The sequence below is a fragment of the Sciurus carolinensis genome, chromosome 5 (assembly GCF_902686445.1).
Source record: "Sciurus carolinensis chromosome 5, mSciCar1.2, whole genome shotgun sequence".
Lineage (NCBI taxonomy): Eukaryota > Metazoa > Chordata > Mammalia > Rodentia > Sciuridae > Sciurus > Sciurus carolinensis.
In genome coordinates, this window is record NC_062217.1 from 94,619,510 (window position 1) to 94,636,567 (window position 17,058).

Here is a 17,058-nt window from a genome sequence, read left to right on the forward strand (position 1 = left end):
AACCACTAACTTTTAGACAAAACTACATATAGGTTAAAATTATTAGTTTTTGTCTTATTCAACAAGCTGACTCAGTAAATTTAATCCACTGCATTCAAAAAACTAATACACCTATAATCCGAAATTAGAGTAATCCACTCTGCCAACATTCAAGATATTAGCTTGACATTCGACCAAATCTGAATAAAACTAACATATACCCAAAAGGTGTCAGAACACCTGAAATCTAAAAGAAGGAAAAAAGGTAAGTAGCAGTTGTAGTTCACAGTACGTCAATTTCAAGTGAGAGCTGAAGTTTAACCTCTACAATCATCATTTGCTACCTTCAATACCCTTGAACCTACACATTATCATCTGGGATCAAAAGGTACTCAATCTCCATTCTATTAAGTATGCCAAGACAACTGAACATTAAAATGCTACTGAAATGTAAAATTTCATGGCTCAGACTACATCATTCCATCATCACCTCACCAGAAAAGGAAAAGGTTAATTTAACAAAGGTCTAATAAGAGTACCTTATAAGTTATGTTATAGCACTATTGATTTCAAACTACAAAACTTCTAAATACAGTTCAAAGTTGTTATTAACTTAGTTTAAATATACAAATCTACTTTGTTCTCTGATGTGCACCGTATATGTTTAAAATGATTCTGCTTCTAAAGTTATGCAAATCAGTCCACACTTCACATTTTTTAAAAAATCTATCAATGCAACCCAGGAAACTAAAAACAATCACTGCAAAATTCTGATGCAATATGCGTACGTGCAACACTAATTTTCATTTTAATCTAATCTATACTCTCGATCTAGGGCCTAAGCCAAGATTTAATCGAAATATGCTCAACCTCAACACTTCTACTTTTTTTGTTCATTTCGGAGACCGGATTACCAAACTCACTAATCCACTAACAGGGTACTGTATTCTGTATTAACGGACAATAGCCCTTAGGAAGAGACTACATAGACTGAGAAAGCAATAGGTGCCTTGACACTTGCAACCAGGCAAGAGTTCCGTCTAGCCGAACACACCCTAGGTTGAATGCACTGAAGAGACACAAAATATATGATACAGAAATATGATCATGGTAAACGTTACAGTCACCCAAACTACGGAAATTTTTCGCATCCTCTACTCCCACGTTATAAGACAGTGACAGAAAAGCAAAGAGGAGTAGCCTCAGAAATGGATACAGGTCAAGTCTAAGTCGAACCCATCCTCTTGATATCTCCTTTTGTTTCTGCTAACGATCTCTTTGATGATGGCTGTCATGTCTGGGAGCCTGTGGCTGAAGAAAAAGGAGGAGAGAGATGGCAGAAGCTGCTGGTGGCGGGGCTTCTTCTGCAGGATGGAAATGGCTCTGGACTTGGCGGTCGCTGATGCCCCTCGCTCTGCTGCCGCTTGGCTCTGGACCGCAGCCGGGTAATGGCTGCTGCGGCGGCTGCTGGATGGTTGCAGAGACTGGGCCTGCCTCTCCTCAGCAGCCAGGGGCCTGGCAGCGGCGGCAGCGGAATGGGGAGAAGACGAATAATCCTCGGAACGGCTGCCTCCTCCAGCGGCCTCTGGAGCCCGGGCCAGGGGGGGTGCGGCGGCGGCGGAGGGGAGGTTTAAAACCGGCCCGGGTCCCTGGATGTGCCGCCGCCGCCGCCGCCGCCGTGTTGGAGGCAGTAGAAGGGGAGAGACCAACTCTCCGGCGTTCCCAGCCCTGGAAATGGTGACAGGCGACTCCGACCCCCTCCCCGGAGCTGCGGCCGCAGCCGCTGCCGCTTGTCCCCCCCGCTCCAGGAGCGGGAGGTGCCGCCGCCGAGCCTCAGCCGGCTCCCGCCCGAGCCCACGGCTTCCACCTTCCCTTTCAGGAGAAGCCGAGGAAGAGGCTGCACGGTTAGAAAAGACCAAGAGGAGGCGAAGAACGCCGCCGCTGCCGCCGCCGCAGGCCGGCCGGCTCCCGGAGGGCACTGCCCCCGCGGCTGCTCACAGGCGCTGAGAGGGGCTCTGAGCCGCGGCCGCCGCCGTCTCTCATCTCCCTCGCCTGAGCCGGGCCTAGCCTCACAGCAGCTCAACTCTCAAACTTCCATCATGGCTGCAGCTTCCGAGAGGAGAGAACTGAGCGCAGCCGCGTCCCAGCGTCCGAACGCGTATCCTGCCGCAGTGCACAAAGAGTCCCGCCACATCACCGTCCGCCGGCCTGCCCGCCCCCTCCGCCGCCCGCCGGGAGCCCGAGAGCCTCGGGAGCCCGAGGGGAGGGGGAGGCGAATGAGGGGAAGCCAGGGCGGCACAGGGGCGGGAGGAGGGGGCGGGAGCAATAGCTCCCGGGGCGAGCGCAGAGCCCCTCAACCTGCAGGCGCTACTGAGCATGCCCAGTGTGACTGCCGGGGGCTCGCTCGGGCTTGTTCCGAGACGCCCGCTAAGAACTGCACTTGCCGCGACTGTTTCTGCAGCAGCGCGGGGCGGGGGAACGAACTGAGCCTCCGCCTCTGCCCAGAAACCTAGCCGAGGTAGGGTAGGCTGTGGCGGAGTGAGGGTGGCGGCGGGGGAGAGATGGTGAAAGACGAGCCGAGTTGAGAAGTGTCACTGACTCTCGGGTTGAGATTACCTGTGCTCACAGGTGGAAAGGACCAGGTGACCGCTCTGGTCAGTGTATAGGAATATCCAGCGAGGACACTCGTCCCTACGTTTCTCCGATATGGCCTGCATTCCCACTCGGTTTGCACTATAGTCTGATCAGTCATTGCCAGTAATTTAACTGTATCAGCCTTTACTTAGGTATCCCCACTCTTCCCGCTCCCTGTCCTCAAGGTGTCAGTCTTAGCACAAAGAACAACCCCCTGTTGTGTCTCCAGTCATGTATCACCTCATCCTGCTCCCATTCATTGCCCCACCTTTTGCTTCCCAGGCAACTCAGTTCATTAGCCCTAAAAATGAAAGCTCTCAACCGAGCGCGCTCGTATGGACACATACGCATCTCCCCAAAATTTCCAGAATCCAAAGGACAGCTGTCTAAGTGAACTGAAAATGAATTTCAGTAAGTGGGACGCACCCCACTCTCTTCTATTGCCTCCAGGAGATCGAAGCATCTGGGAGGTCAGGTCACCGCGTCAACTCAAGCTCAGTCCTCACAGGCCATCTCGCCCCGCCCCTTTTTGGCTGCCTTGAAAACCTGGTAAGCCGGATCGCCCGGAGCCAGGTTCAGCGCTCCCGCGGCCGGACAGTGCACACTTAAGGACCGGGTTACTGGGTCCAAGTGTAAAATACAGAACGGTAGGAAGCTGCAGCCCTTAGAGTAGGCGGGGCGAGGAGGCCTAGGAGGGTTCAAAAGGAGGTGGAAGGATACACGAGCGACTGTCGGAACTACTTTCAGGAGGAGGTCACGTGTGTTCCTAGTTGGGGAACTTTTCCAAATTACTACTCCCCTCCGATAGCTCCCGAGGCAAGTGCTTCGCTTCCTTTGCTCTAGGTTCTCCCGCCCCGCGTAAGCAGCAGACGCCGAATTCCCCCCGGATAGTAGCGGAAAAAGGGGCACAGACCAGCTTCCCGCAGGAGCCTCTGAGGAGCTGGTTACACAAGCACCCACATCCAGACACTACTGGGGAGAGTCCCCATTCCTACCTCACCTGCTACCCACAGAGCAAACCTAGGGACTGAAACCTGAGACTCCTTGCCCTCTATCATCTGCACGATCCCAACCGTGGGAGAAGGGCTGGGCCCCAAAGGTCTGGCGCATCTTTCACTGATTAGGGTGAACCCTCTGATTTCGAGTTTGTGGAGCAAAAGGGTAGGTAACTTTTATTGCAACCCGCTGCTTGGATTTGCCGATGTTGCAACAAACTTCCAGTCACTCACTCAGAGCTGGTGATGTGTTTCACCTTCTGTAGACTCAGCCATAGCGACTTCTCTGGTTGGAGAACCTAGGCGATGGCCGTCAGCCCAGAACAAACCTGTTAAGTTTGCTTGCAACCGGGATTGGTTAACCTATCCCCTTGAGTTAACTAGTTCAGAAATGCTGAGAACCGGAACCCATACCTCTAACAACCAGCTACAAAGCAGGTAGTTCACCTTCTGCTTGGAGAGAATGGGCATCAACACCAACCTAAGAATTTCTTTTTTCTTTTTTTCCTTTCCCTGGGGAAGTGGAATTTAAGGCAACAATTGGAGTCCAAAAGTATCTCTTTTGAGACCTAGGTTGAGGCACTGGGTCATTTTAGAAAATTGGGAAAACAGGGTTCAATTAAAATGTATTGCAATAATTGTGAGTAGATGCCTGGAAAAGTCTAAAGAGGATTTATGAAGTGTATAAGAAAGACGACTGTACATGTGTACAGCACAGTTGCAGTCAGCCCCTTAAGACTAGAAACCTCCAGAGGCCTTGCTCAGAAAGCCACAGGCCATTACCTAACTCTATCACTACACTAATTAAACAAAGGATGTTTACAGTGTTCTTAAAGATCTGTGAGGTTACTTGAACCTTGCATTTATGTATGACACACTTTTAAGAAAGCTCTGCAGGAATTACCAACCTTCTGAAGCTTCAGTGTTGATATTTATTGGAGGCTGATTTCCTGCATGGTTCTGGTCCCTTGCAAGAGGCAGGAACAGTAAGTGGGAAGGGAAATAAAAAACAATCGGGAAACAGTAGGAAAAGTCCTCTATTTGGTTTCCAAGGATGCAAATCCTACCCACTCAGCCTAATGTGAGGGAGATTTCTTTATTTTACAGATAACCAAGGATAAGCAGTCTCTAATGTCTAAGTGTTCTACTACATTGCATGGTAAAAACCTGAGCTGTGCTCAATTCAGTGTTTACTACTGCTTAGTGGGGCAACTGGAAATGAAGTTAGATCAAGGCAAGTATACTGGGAAGGATAAAATGTCCCATATTTGTTTCTCAGGTTGCTGATCTGTCCTCAGAGTCCCTGTTATTAGCACTGCCCTACTCTGCCTACCCCCTGGAGCCTACCCAGTGTAAGGATTAGTCTCAAGCATGTGAAAAGCTCTGAACTGCTTCCTTGGAAGACAATGAAACAGGGTTCATTCCTGTCCTTTTTGAGTGTTGGGCTTGAAGTGAGAGGATCCTTTTGATTTCCTTGGCACAGTTACCTGGAGCACAAAGGATGTGCATCATCAGCACTGAAGTGCAGGAATATGAGACCAGCCCACAAGCACTTCTATCTGACAGAAGCAAACGGGAAATGAGTTTTTTGCTGCTTCTCTGAACATCAGGTCCCTCTACTTCTCTCTAGTGGTGAGTGAAAGTATCACCAATGTTGGCAGATAATTGGCCAGGCTGACAGCAACATCAGATTGTTGTTGAGAGTTGTTGCATAAAAACCTCCTGCCTTTCCTGGTGTTAATTATGTTCCTGAAAAAATACTGATATAGCTTTTTCCAGTTTTTACATTTCTTCACTTTTCCCTTCTACTCAGGGACGTCCTTACCCATGTGGTAGAGCTGAAACCTCTAATGGGCAAGCACCGTCTAATACACAGAAAAAATGTTTTAAGATTTTTTTTTAAGTTCAAATGAAAATATCTTCTTAGTTGTGCAGAAATTACAATACATTGGTTTCCAAGCACTTCATTTCCTTACCTGTCTCGTTGCAGAATGCCCAAGGGAGAAACAAGCTTGTAACAGAGGGAGAATTATATAAATCTTCAGGGAGACTAACTACATAGAATAATTAGTGAGCATGATAAACCAGCTTTAATTATGGTTTCTAACAGCTGATTCCAAAACTGTTTTGTTACTATACCCAAAGAATGTCTAAAGAAAATTCCTTTCTTAGTTTCTCTGATAAGTGAACTGACCAGGAACTTGATGTGGATAATAAATAGTTGATGTGCTCTTTGGAGATTCTGATGCTAAAATGCTTTGTGTGAACTCTCTGGCTATAGAATCTCTCATCTCCTACACACTGACCTTTCAAGAAGAGACCCAAATCAATGTCTTTAATGTTTAAGCAATCTTCTCTGTTTTATGTTTAACCAGCATTTTCTAAATAATAGAACAGAAAAAATATAATGATTGGTTTGAAATTAAACTGCCTCATTCTTCCAAGATTCAGAAGGCTTTTTCCTTTTTTCATTTATCCTAGTAATAAATTTTATTGTTCTTTTAAATAAAGATGGTTTGCCTAAGACATTCTCCAGAAGGCACTGATATGGTCATACAAGTAACTATTTTCTAAAAGAAAATTTCCCATTATTGTCTATAAGCTTTCCATGTCCTGGATCTCTCCTGAAGCCATTCAGATGGTACTCTTTCACCTTTCACATCTCAGGGAGATGCACTATATGAAATCATCATTCTCAGCAAAGTAGGGGTTGGCCTCGATGCTCATGGGGAAACCACAGGGCAGATCAGCCATTCACTATGTCCAAATGGCATTCAGAAATTATGCCTGGAACGAGGGAATAAGTTCCTGAGAATTAGACCTTTGAATCAATTTCTATTAAGAAAAGACAGGATAAAACACTTTGACTACTTGAGTCTCCAAGCTAACTTTAATTATTGGGTACTGTGCTTTGGTCTTAATACTAACTCTAATTCTAGTCCTACAAACTCATTTTGCCTTTCAGTGCTTACAATAATAGAAAAAGATGATTCCAATATGGGCAGGAATTGGGACATCTACCAGGTGCTTCATAGAGTAGCCCACATTTGACTAGGTATAGAAGGAACATTGAGAAAGAATTAAAGTTGATCATTGCCTCACTTTTACAAATCTTTCACTTCAGAACATCTTACTGGCTCTGAGGCATCAGTTTTTTTGAAAACAGAGAACTTTTTTGAAAGAGAAAATACATAAGACAAAATCTGTTTAGAGTATCTTTTTTTGTCCTCTTGATGGTAGGGAATCATATCTCCATTCGTTTATTTAATGATTCAGTCAACAAATATGCAGGAATCTATTATGTGCCAGTACTGTGCACATAATAGACAGAACAGTGGCATATAGGGTCCACCTTTTTGGAATGTAGTCTGCCTTGAGAATTTGGTTTCTTTGACTGACACTGTTACAACCTCTTCATAGCCCACAGAGTAAAGTTAAAGCAATATAAAATAGCCTGACGTTTCATAACTGCTTCAATGATTTATTGCTTCATAATAAACCACTTTAAAACTTAGTGATAACCACCATCATGGGGCAAGGATACAGGGGGAGGGGAACAGGCAGAACCCAGCAGTTCTTCAGTTCACCAGTGATATCAGCTAGGGACAGACACATGGTCCATAAGCTCTGAGTTTTGCAGGGTCTGGAATGTTCAAGAAAACTCTACCCACATGTCTGGCACCTCAGGGGAATTAACCAAAATGGCCGGGGGCCTCTCTTCATGTGATTACTTATTAGTTCTTGGCTTCACTCTCTGGGGTTCAGGCTAGGACTTTTGGATTGATTTTCCTTTTCCATAATAAACTGCCTTCCATGCTTTCTTCCTATAGAAAGTAGGGGGCCTAAAAGCTTTGTTCATTTTTAACTGTCTCTTTTGTCCACACTGGTAACACTTTTATCCATAGAAGTGTCTTTCAAATTTTGTAAGTTTTCTATTTTCCCTATTGGGGTTCCCTCCTTCCCCAGAAAGAAACATCTAAAATTTTTTCAAAAACAAACATCTTTACTTCAGGCTTGTTGAGGTGAATACTGTGGGACAAGTCCTTTAGATACCTAGAAACCCTTTTGTCTAGCTGAGAAGTATCTTATCACAGCATTGACTGGGTCTTTACCTTGAGGCCACATTGTATAGGTGGCTCCTGAAGTCACTTCCTACTTTGAGACTTTGCTGGCTAAAAAGACCCTCCTAGGCCTTATTTATATTCTCTATATTCAACTTGAAAGACTGCATATTTCCTTTTTAAATACATCTCTCCCTAGTGATACCACTATACATTGCTCATGTACCATACACATAACTAAATCAGTTCAACTGATACTTTGAACAGTGAGCCTGAACATCTCCTTTGCCAGATCTGCAGGTTCATTAGGTAAATTTTCTATCATCTATGTTTTAGTGCACACAAGTGCAACCAAACATTTTACCACACATAACACCCTTTCTCCAACCTCCAATATCAATTTCCTCACTACTTTTATGACCCCCATTAAGAGTCTTCCCCCCAGACTAAGGAGACATATCAACTAAGTGCAAATGTGGGATCCTGGATTGGATTCTGGGACAGAAAAAAGACATCACTAGAATATCTGGTGAATTTCACATAAGGTCTGTACCTTATGTTTATTTTCTGGTTTTGATCATTTTCCATGGTTATATATTTGGGTTACTGGATGAAGAGTATACATGAACTTGTACCATTTCTACAACATTTTTGCAAAACTAAAATTGTTTCAAAATAAAAATTTTCAAAACCAAATTAATTTGTTAAAGAATTTGTTATCATCTTGCCAATGTCCACCCAATGCCTGAGTCCAAAGCCCATACCCTAAGGTTTTTACTGCACTATAACCCAACTTTCAGACACCAATTTCTACTATCAATACTACCCAAAAAATGCAATAGCATAAAATGACAATGACCATTTACTTGCTTAGTATTCTGCGAGTAAGTGTTGACAGCTCGTGGTGTTGGCTGGGTTGGTTTCACTGGAACTGGAAGATCTAAGATGGCTTCGATTACATATCTATTGCCCCTGCTAGAGTGACTAGAATAGCAAGGGGCTAGCTCAACACCTCTCTCTCTCTCTCTCCTCCCCCGCCTCTCTCTCTCTCTCTCTCTCTCTCTCTCTCTCTCTCTCTCTCTCTCTCTCTCTCCATAGTCACTTTCTCTCCAGGGAGTATACCCCGCTTCAACAGGGAAGTCAGATTTCTTCCTAAGCCCAGAACTATTAATAGCATCATTTTTGCCTCATTCTACTGGCCAAAGCAGTAAGAGGGGGAAGATTCAAAGCAGGGGAGAAACAGAATCCACTTTTTGATGAGAGTGTCCTATGCATGCAGAAGGATGGAGAGATGGATGTTGGTGGTCATGTACCACAATGCTCATGGTCCTGTCCCTATAAATGACTCCCAGAAACATAATTTTTCATGGTCCTTTTCTTAGGTTAATTCTGCCTAGAATCCTCTCATTTAAGAATCCTCACAATTTTGGATGCAGTGGCACATTCCTATAATCCTAGCAACTCTGGACACTGAGACAGAAGGCAGGGTTGCAAGTTCAAGGCCAGCCTTGGAAATTTAGCAAGACCTTGCCTCAAGTACACACACACTGGCTGGGAATGTAACTCAGGGGTAGAGTGCCCCTGGGTTTCAATCCCAGTACCACAAAAAAATTTAAAAAAAAAAAAAAATTCATGATTTAATTAGCAATGGAATATTTTCATTGTGTTTCTAATTGTTCTTAATCTTATAATTTCTTAATTTACTCACTTGTTTATTTTTACATGCATAACTGCACTCTAGGATTAATATATTTCACACTTGAAGTAGACAAAACATAACATTCCTACTGGGAAAGAAAAGTACTGGAGCTGGGGAATGTTGCGAGGTCCTACCTACCTAGGATTAATATAGTTCTCAAAATATTCAAATTCAATGAAGTAAACAAAAGTGATAATACACATATAAATGGGTGCCCATAAATACATGGAAATATTCGGAGAATAAAGAGACAAAATAACACTGGGTATCTCAGGAAGGTTGGAAACAAGCGCTTCATAGGGAGAATTTTTCTTTACTGCTTTCTCTATGGTTTGAGGTTCTTTACAGTCATCATCTAGTATTTTCATATAGCAAAAAAGTGATTTGGCAGGGGGATAGGGGAGAGGTACTGGGAATTGAACCCAGGGGTGCTTTACCACTGAAATACATCCCCAGCCTTTTTTTTTTTTTTTTTTTTTTTGAGACAGGGCCTCACTAAATTGCTGAGGCAGACCTCAAATCTGTAATCCTCCTGCCTAAGCCTCCTGAGTTGCTGGGGTTACAGGCATGCATCACCATGCCCAGCAAAAAATTGATTTTTATCACCAACACAAAAAATTAGGGCAGAAAAATAAATGTCTATTACCAAAAGAATATCAAATAACCAGGGAGGAAGCTCAACTCTAATTCCATTTTTAAATAAGTGAGCATACTAAGGACTTTCCAGCATTTAGATCTTAAAGTCTGTTTGTGTCTGCTTGCTAAATTTCCCAGGCTGGCCCTTGAACTTGCAACTCTCTTGTCTCAATCTCCAGAGTTGCTGGGATTACAGGAGTGTGCCACTGCATCCGAAAGTGTGAGGATTCTTATGATCTAAGAGCTAGAAGAAACCTCAAAGACCCTCTAATTTACCAATCCTATTTTACAAATGAAGATACTGAAACCTAAGGGTTAACTTGCCTAGATTACATAAAACTCAGTGAGAGATCCTTCACTGGAGCCTGGGAATTTCCTGATACCACATTCATGAATAAAGAAGGGAAGAAAACGTAGCTTTTATAGAAACCTGAACAGTTTAATTAGAGAAAAAGTGGACTAGAATGACTTTTAATGACGTTTTCAAGCCTTTCACATGAGTGGACAAAGGGAACAAGGAGTCTGCCTATTGTAGAGATGATAATAAAGTTTGGAATAGGGAAAGGTGGAGATAAGTGAACAATATCATTACTGAAGCTCGCTCACTCTCAGTCCTTAAGTGTCTAAAATTAGCCCATGAAGATTAGGACCTTAAGAATCAAACACCACCAGGCATGGTGGCACACGCCCACAATTTCAGTGACTTGGAAAGCTGAGGTAGAGAGATTGCAAGTTCAAAGCCAGGCTGGGCAATTTAGTGAGGCCCTGTCTCAAAATAAAATTAAAAAAGCTGGGGGAATAGCTTAGTGGTAGAGCGCCCCTGGGTTCAGTCCCTGGTACTGCAAAAAAAGAAGGAAAAAAAAAAAAAGTCAAATACATAAAACATAAATTGCCTTGTGTTTTAAGTTCTACATTCTCAGTTTCTGAGATCATTGGGAAAAATACCTTCCAAACAAGAATATAAAGCAGACAGCTGTTATATGTCATGTGGGGACTGAAAATCAGAAAGAACTGTAGTAAAGACCCCCACCCCTTTGAAAAAAGAAAACAAGGGGAACACTGCCCCCTGCTGAGAGTTGGAGTCAGTGAAAGTACTGCCACAGTGAAAGACAAGCCCTTTTAATCAAGGTTCAAAATCAGTTAAGAGCAAAGGTGGTCCAAACCTGTAATCCCAGCAACTCAGGACGCAGGAGAATCTCAAATTCAGGGTCAGTCTAAGGCCAGTTCTGAGCACAAAAATTTAATTCTGGATTTCATCAGGCCAATTTGTGTTGGAGAAAGGTTATCTTGTCTCTAGCATAAAGTAGCAGATACCTGCATCCCTACTTCCCTTCTTCTGCAAATTTTTATGCCTATGAGTTTGAATATTCTCTCAAACATAAATCTCAAAATACTAAAATATACTTAGTTGTATTGAGATACAAGTGATATGAGAAGAGAAAGCAATACAAAGTTTATTCATGTAATAACTTTTAACTACAGTTAAAATTCCCTTTCCCAGATAAATTTTCTTTTCCCCACTTTTGCTCTACCCATTCCTTCCTCTTCTCTTCAGATACAAATATCCATACACACACATAGGACATTGCAAGAGAGGGCTGGAGAAAACTGCTGATCCTTTTATACAACCTTAGTTGGTCTTTCATCCATTTTTCCACTCTCCTGTCTCTAGCCCTCTCTCCTATCATTTTCTTTCTTCCTATCCCCATTTCCTCCTCCTGACCTTTAGATTTCAAGATTCCCCTTATTTAATATATGAGAAACTGATGAGTGGGAGGTAGGGTTGGGAAGGGTGACATGTAACTGGCCAGTTTCACAACTCCAAAGCCATAATTCATATCATACGTGATGCTGTTCTTTTGTGTCTTTGATTTTCAACCACATGAAATGCAGAATCTTTTTTTTTTTTTTTTTTTTTGTACTAGGGAGTGAACCCAGGGACATTTACCATGGAGTCCATAGCCCCAGCCTTTATAATATTTATGTAGAAACTTGGTCTTACAAGTTGCTTAGGGCTCCCTAAATTGCTGAGACTGGCTTTGGAGCTCATAATCCTCCTGCCTCAGCCTCCTGGGACTTTGGGATTACAGGTGTGGGCCACCTCACCCAGCCTATATTTACTTATTGAACCTGACCTTGACAGACCACTGTTTAATTCCATGGTTACATGAAATGATAAAGTAGTTCTTATGAAAATTTCTTATGAAAACAATATTTAGAATTAGTAGAATAAATTTGTAAAGTCAAGTACTCCTATTGTGGTTTAGATTATCTGTCTTACAGAAACTTAAGAAAGAATTCTGTAGAAAAATCTAATGCTGTCAGACTTACCTTAGAAGGAAAATTTATCTTTCTAAACACAATAGAAGAACAGTACTTTTGTGGCTTTCGTATACTTCATTTTACTACACGTGTTGCATTTCCTGTAAGATGCACAGTTTTACATTAAGAAAACTCTAGAGCAAAAGAAGTGGTGTAAACAAGGTTATGGTACTTAAAAATTAATTTGGGAATACCGTATTTCGAATCTTTAACATAAACTTCATGGAGTTAGGGGACTGGGAGAAAGAAAATAGATGGAAACAGTACATTTTCAAAGAAAATAAATCCCTCATTTATGTGACTCTGAGCTATAAGGTCTTACCTGAAGTTTCTTTTCTGGACATAAATTCTTGTCTTGGTTACCTCCCAGAATGTAGCCCCAGGTCACTGGCTGCTAGAGCTCCTGAGACCACTCTTCCTACAACACCTGCTGAAGCAAGTAGGAGGGACCCCTTACTTACTTACAATTTAAAAATGTCTTACTATTAATGTCCGCATCTCAAATCCTGTTTATTTTACAGTGTTGTTACAATTTTATCATATCAACTGGTCAGTTTTTCCTTATAAATTGAATTTGGCACATTAATTTACTATTTTTAAAGTAGAATTTACACTGTCCTGCCTGAGAATGGCATTATGCAATTTTTTAAAAAATCGTTTTCTTTTTCAACTATATTCAGAAATTGCCAAACCAGAAAATGTTCTCCCTAAAAGTAAGCTATTTTGGTAGCCTACTTAGTTTGGGTTTGTTATCAGAAGCTAGGTCAAGCAACCCTGCTCCCTAGCTTTCCCAAACTGCATAGAATATTTCTGAAATCTTCTCCACTAGACATCTGTTTATTTTGCAATTACAGAGGGCAAAGAAAGCTTAAAAGCATTTGTGCTTCGGGGCACAAAATGAAAAGAAGTATAGTGCTGACTTCCTACCATCTTGGTTGGTGTAGACACACCTTTAAGGAAAGAAATGTGAACTCATGAATAAAAATACTTCCAGAGGTTATCACAATTACAGAAAGAAAATGAAGTGTCTCACAGAATTCTAATGGGTTACTACTCATTGGTAACCAGTTATTTGAATAAAACTTTCATAGGATTCTGTCAAGTTAGGCACAACATCTGTAATCCCAGTTATTAAAGATGGCCGAAGTAGGAGAATATCAAATTCAAGGCCAGTTTGGGGAGTTTAGCGAGCCCCTGTCTTTCCTTTTTTTAACCCAGGGGCATTAACCTCTAAGCCACATCCCCAGTCCTTTTTATTTTATTTTATTTTTATTTTTGCAGCACAGGGGATTGAATCCAGGGCCTTATGCTTGTGAGGCAAGCATCTACCAACTGAACTATATTCCCAGTCCCCTTTTTATTTTTTATTCTGAGACAAGGTCTCACTCAGTTGAGTTTTTTTTTTTTTTTTTTTTGTGGTGCTGGGGATTGAACCCAGGGCCTTGTGCTTGCGAGGCGCACACTCTACCAACTGAGCTATCTCCCCGTCCCTAAATTGAGTTTTTGAACTTGCAGTGCTCTTACCTCAGCACTTTAAGGATCTTTTAAGATCGTTAAAAGATTTTTTTTTTAAATTTTAAATCCCTAAAGTTGAACAACTGACTTACACATGGGGATATTCAGAGGAATGTTTCCAAGTCCTTGAAAGGCATGACAATGTCCTCAGTAATGTGCTTCAGTGAATCAGTAACATAGCTTAGGCCACATAACACCAGAAATTCTACTTCTGAGTGTGAACAACAGATTACTGGTCTTTAAACCTAGAGATACTTAATTTTTGGATTTTTGTTTGTTTGTTTTGTACCGGGTATTGAACCCAGGGATGCTTCACTACTAAGCCACATTCCCAGCCCTTTTTTATATTTTATTTTGAGACAGAGTCTCCCCGAGTTGCTTTGCACCTCTCTAAGTTGCTGAGACTGGTTTTTGAGCTTTTGTTTTCCTCCTGCCTCAGCTCCTGAGCCACTGAGATTATAGGCTTGCACCACCACACCTGGCCTAAGACACTTGGGTTTTTCTGTTTGTTTGTTTTGCTTTGTTTTAATTTTTAGTTGTAGATGGACACAATTCCTTTATTGTATTTATTCATTATACACTTGGTTTTAAGAGAATCAATCCAGATCTTTACCACATACCTTCTTTGCTAAGACTAATCTACCTGAGAACCAATATGGTTAAGTGACCCTAGTGGTTCTTTGTCCCTATCTTTTCCTTTCACAATGACCTTTCTCATTTTAAAGAAAGGTATTCTGAACACTAAAGCAATGTAGTCCAGTCTTCCATACTCTGTTCTGCATCTGTGGAGCCAACCAAATGTGAAGGAAAAATAGGGGTTAAAAATTGCATCTGTACTGAACATGTGCTGACTTCTTTCTTGCCATTATCCCTAAACAATCAAGTGTAACACAATGTACATAGCATTTACACCACATAAGGTATCATAAGTAATATGGACATGATTTAAAAGGTACAGGAGACGGGTCAAATTCAAAGCCAGTTTCAGCAACTTAGGGGGCCCTAAGCAACTTAGTGAGACCCTGTCTCTAAATAAAAATAATAAAGCGCTAGGGATGCTTTCACTGTTGAGTGCCTCTGGGTTCAATCCCCTGCTACTAAAGGAAAAAAAAAAAAAAAAATTTTTACTTTAAATGTTCATGTTACATTACGAAGAAATTACTTCTGCCTGGCACAGCAGTGCACCACTATAATCCCAGCAGCTTTGGAGGCTGAGACAAGAGGATCACAAATTTGAGGCCAGCCTCAGCAACTTACTAAGGCCCTTCGCAACTTAGTGAGACTGTCTCAAAATAAAAAATAAAAAGGCTGGGGGATGTAGCTCAATGGTAAAGCACCTCTGGGTTCAATCCCACTACTAAAACAAAAACAAGGAAATTAATTCCTTTCCAACTACTCATATACGTTTAATTCCAATTCTAAAATTACAAGGAGGGGAAAGATTTTGCAAAGTGTTTGTAGGGGTAAGCTAACAAAAAATTTTAAAGACATCTACTCTAGCAAATTTCCATACATGTACATAAAAACAACATATACCATATAAGGTTGTTCATGACTATATTATTTGAAATAGCAAAAAATTAGAAGGAATCTAGATGTCCATCAGTATGTATAATAAAATGTGATATTTTCATATGATAGAACATTATATAGCAGATTAAAAGTAATAAATTAGATCAATTTAACAACAAGGAAATAATTTTGCAGATAATAGTTAAATCTGGTCCTCAGAATTAAAGCAGGGTCATCTTTCTCTCATTTCCTTTCCTTCTCATAATTGAGAAGCAGTCCAGGAAGCAGAAAATCTCTAGGCAGTATCACCTAAACCTTGGCCCTAAAGCAGAGAACTTGAATGGGTGTGGAAAATGATTACATCACAGTTATGATCTTGAAGCCTTCCTAGTTATCTGAGGCAATTTAATGACTACCCCTGGTGTGTGCATAGAGGAGATTACAAGGGTCAAGAATCAGTCAGGAGAAGAATTTCCTCCTCATCTATAAGGAATCTCTTCTTACCTGGAAAGAGAAAGTACTTACTTATACAGGAAGGATGGATAGATAAATATTAGTAATCCAGTAAATATCCAGTGGTGAGATAAGCAAAACTTATTCCTAGCACTAAATTAATTCTACAATAATAAGTCTGTCTGGATTTCATTTTTGTAAGAAAGCAAAATCCATAGTGCCTAAGAATAACAACTAAGTTCTTTAACTATTCTTATGAATTTTTTCCTCTGTTTAATCTACTCAAACTTTTGATTACTTTAAAAAATTAAGCCCTGTTTCTTATTGATTCCATTAAAATCAATATAACGTAAACTAAGAATGTAATAAGAGCAATAATAACTACCAATGTTTATTAACACTTAGAAATGTATGGGGTCAGGTTGGGGTTGAAGCTCAGTGATGGAGCACATGCCTAGCACTCGTGAGGCACTGGGTTCAATCCTCAGCACCGCATAAAAATAAACAAATAAAATAAAGGTATTGTATCCATCTATAACTGAAAAAAGAGTTTTAAAAAGAAATGTATGGAGTCATTAAAAAGTATGTGTTATCTATGAAAACCCCTAGCATGTTCACATTTTTTTTTCTTTCTTTCTTTTTTGGTACCAGGAATTGAACCCAGGGGCACTTAACCTCTGAACCACATCCCCAGCCTTTTTTATATTATATTTTTCACTTAGGGCCTTGCTAAGTTGCCTAGGCTAGCTTTTGTACTTGTGATTCCCCCGCCTCAACCTCCCAAGTCCTTGGTTACAGGTATATGCCACTGCATCTGGCTTACATTTTTTCACCTATGTTTCTGTAAACATGTTTCTATAAGGACAGTGTGGACTGAGCACGGTCATACAAGTAATAAATACTTACTGATTGCATACCACTACTCAATAATCTACAGGCATGATTTACTTAAATAGCTTTCATGTAGTCCCTACAATTTAACCCCATACCACTTTTCTACCACATGTATTAAAACCAGCCCTCTCTTATAACAGCTGAGGCTTTATTGTCATTTCTGCATGTTCCATCTAAGGTTCCCAGGATTTAAAAATATTCTCCCATTGAACCCACCTATCAGTTCACCAGATGTGCCTGGACAGTTTCAAATCTCAATGGTGAACGAAGACTTCATTTAAGTACTTCTACCAGAGGACAAAGGGTAAAGGAAATATTATCATTAACCCTCAGTGTGTATGAAAGATGACTCAGTAGA

General features: G+C 41.4%; 1 protein-coding gene across 1 annotated transcript; it reads left to right on the top strand.

The window, feature by feature from the left end:
* Positions 1–3,014: 3,014 nt before the first annotated feature.
* Klln (killin, p53 regulated DNA replication inhibitor) lies at positions 3,015–3,644 on the top strand. The gene is given in 5 exon segments (XM_053743407.1): positions 3,015–3,083; positions 3,168–3,200; positions 3,202–3,243; positions 3,245–3,394; positions 3,396–3,644. Coding segments are annotated over 5 exon segments (543 nt in total).
* Positions 3,645–17,058: the final 13,414 nt, after the last annotated feature.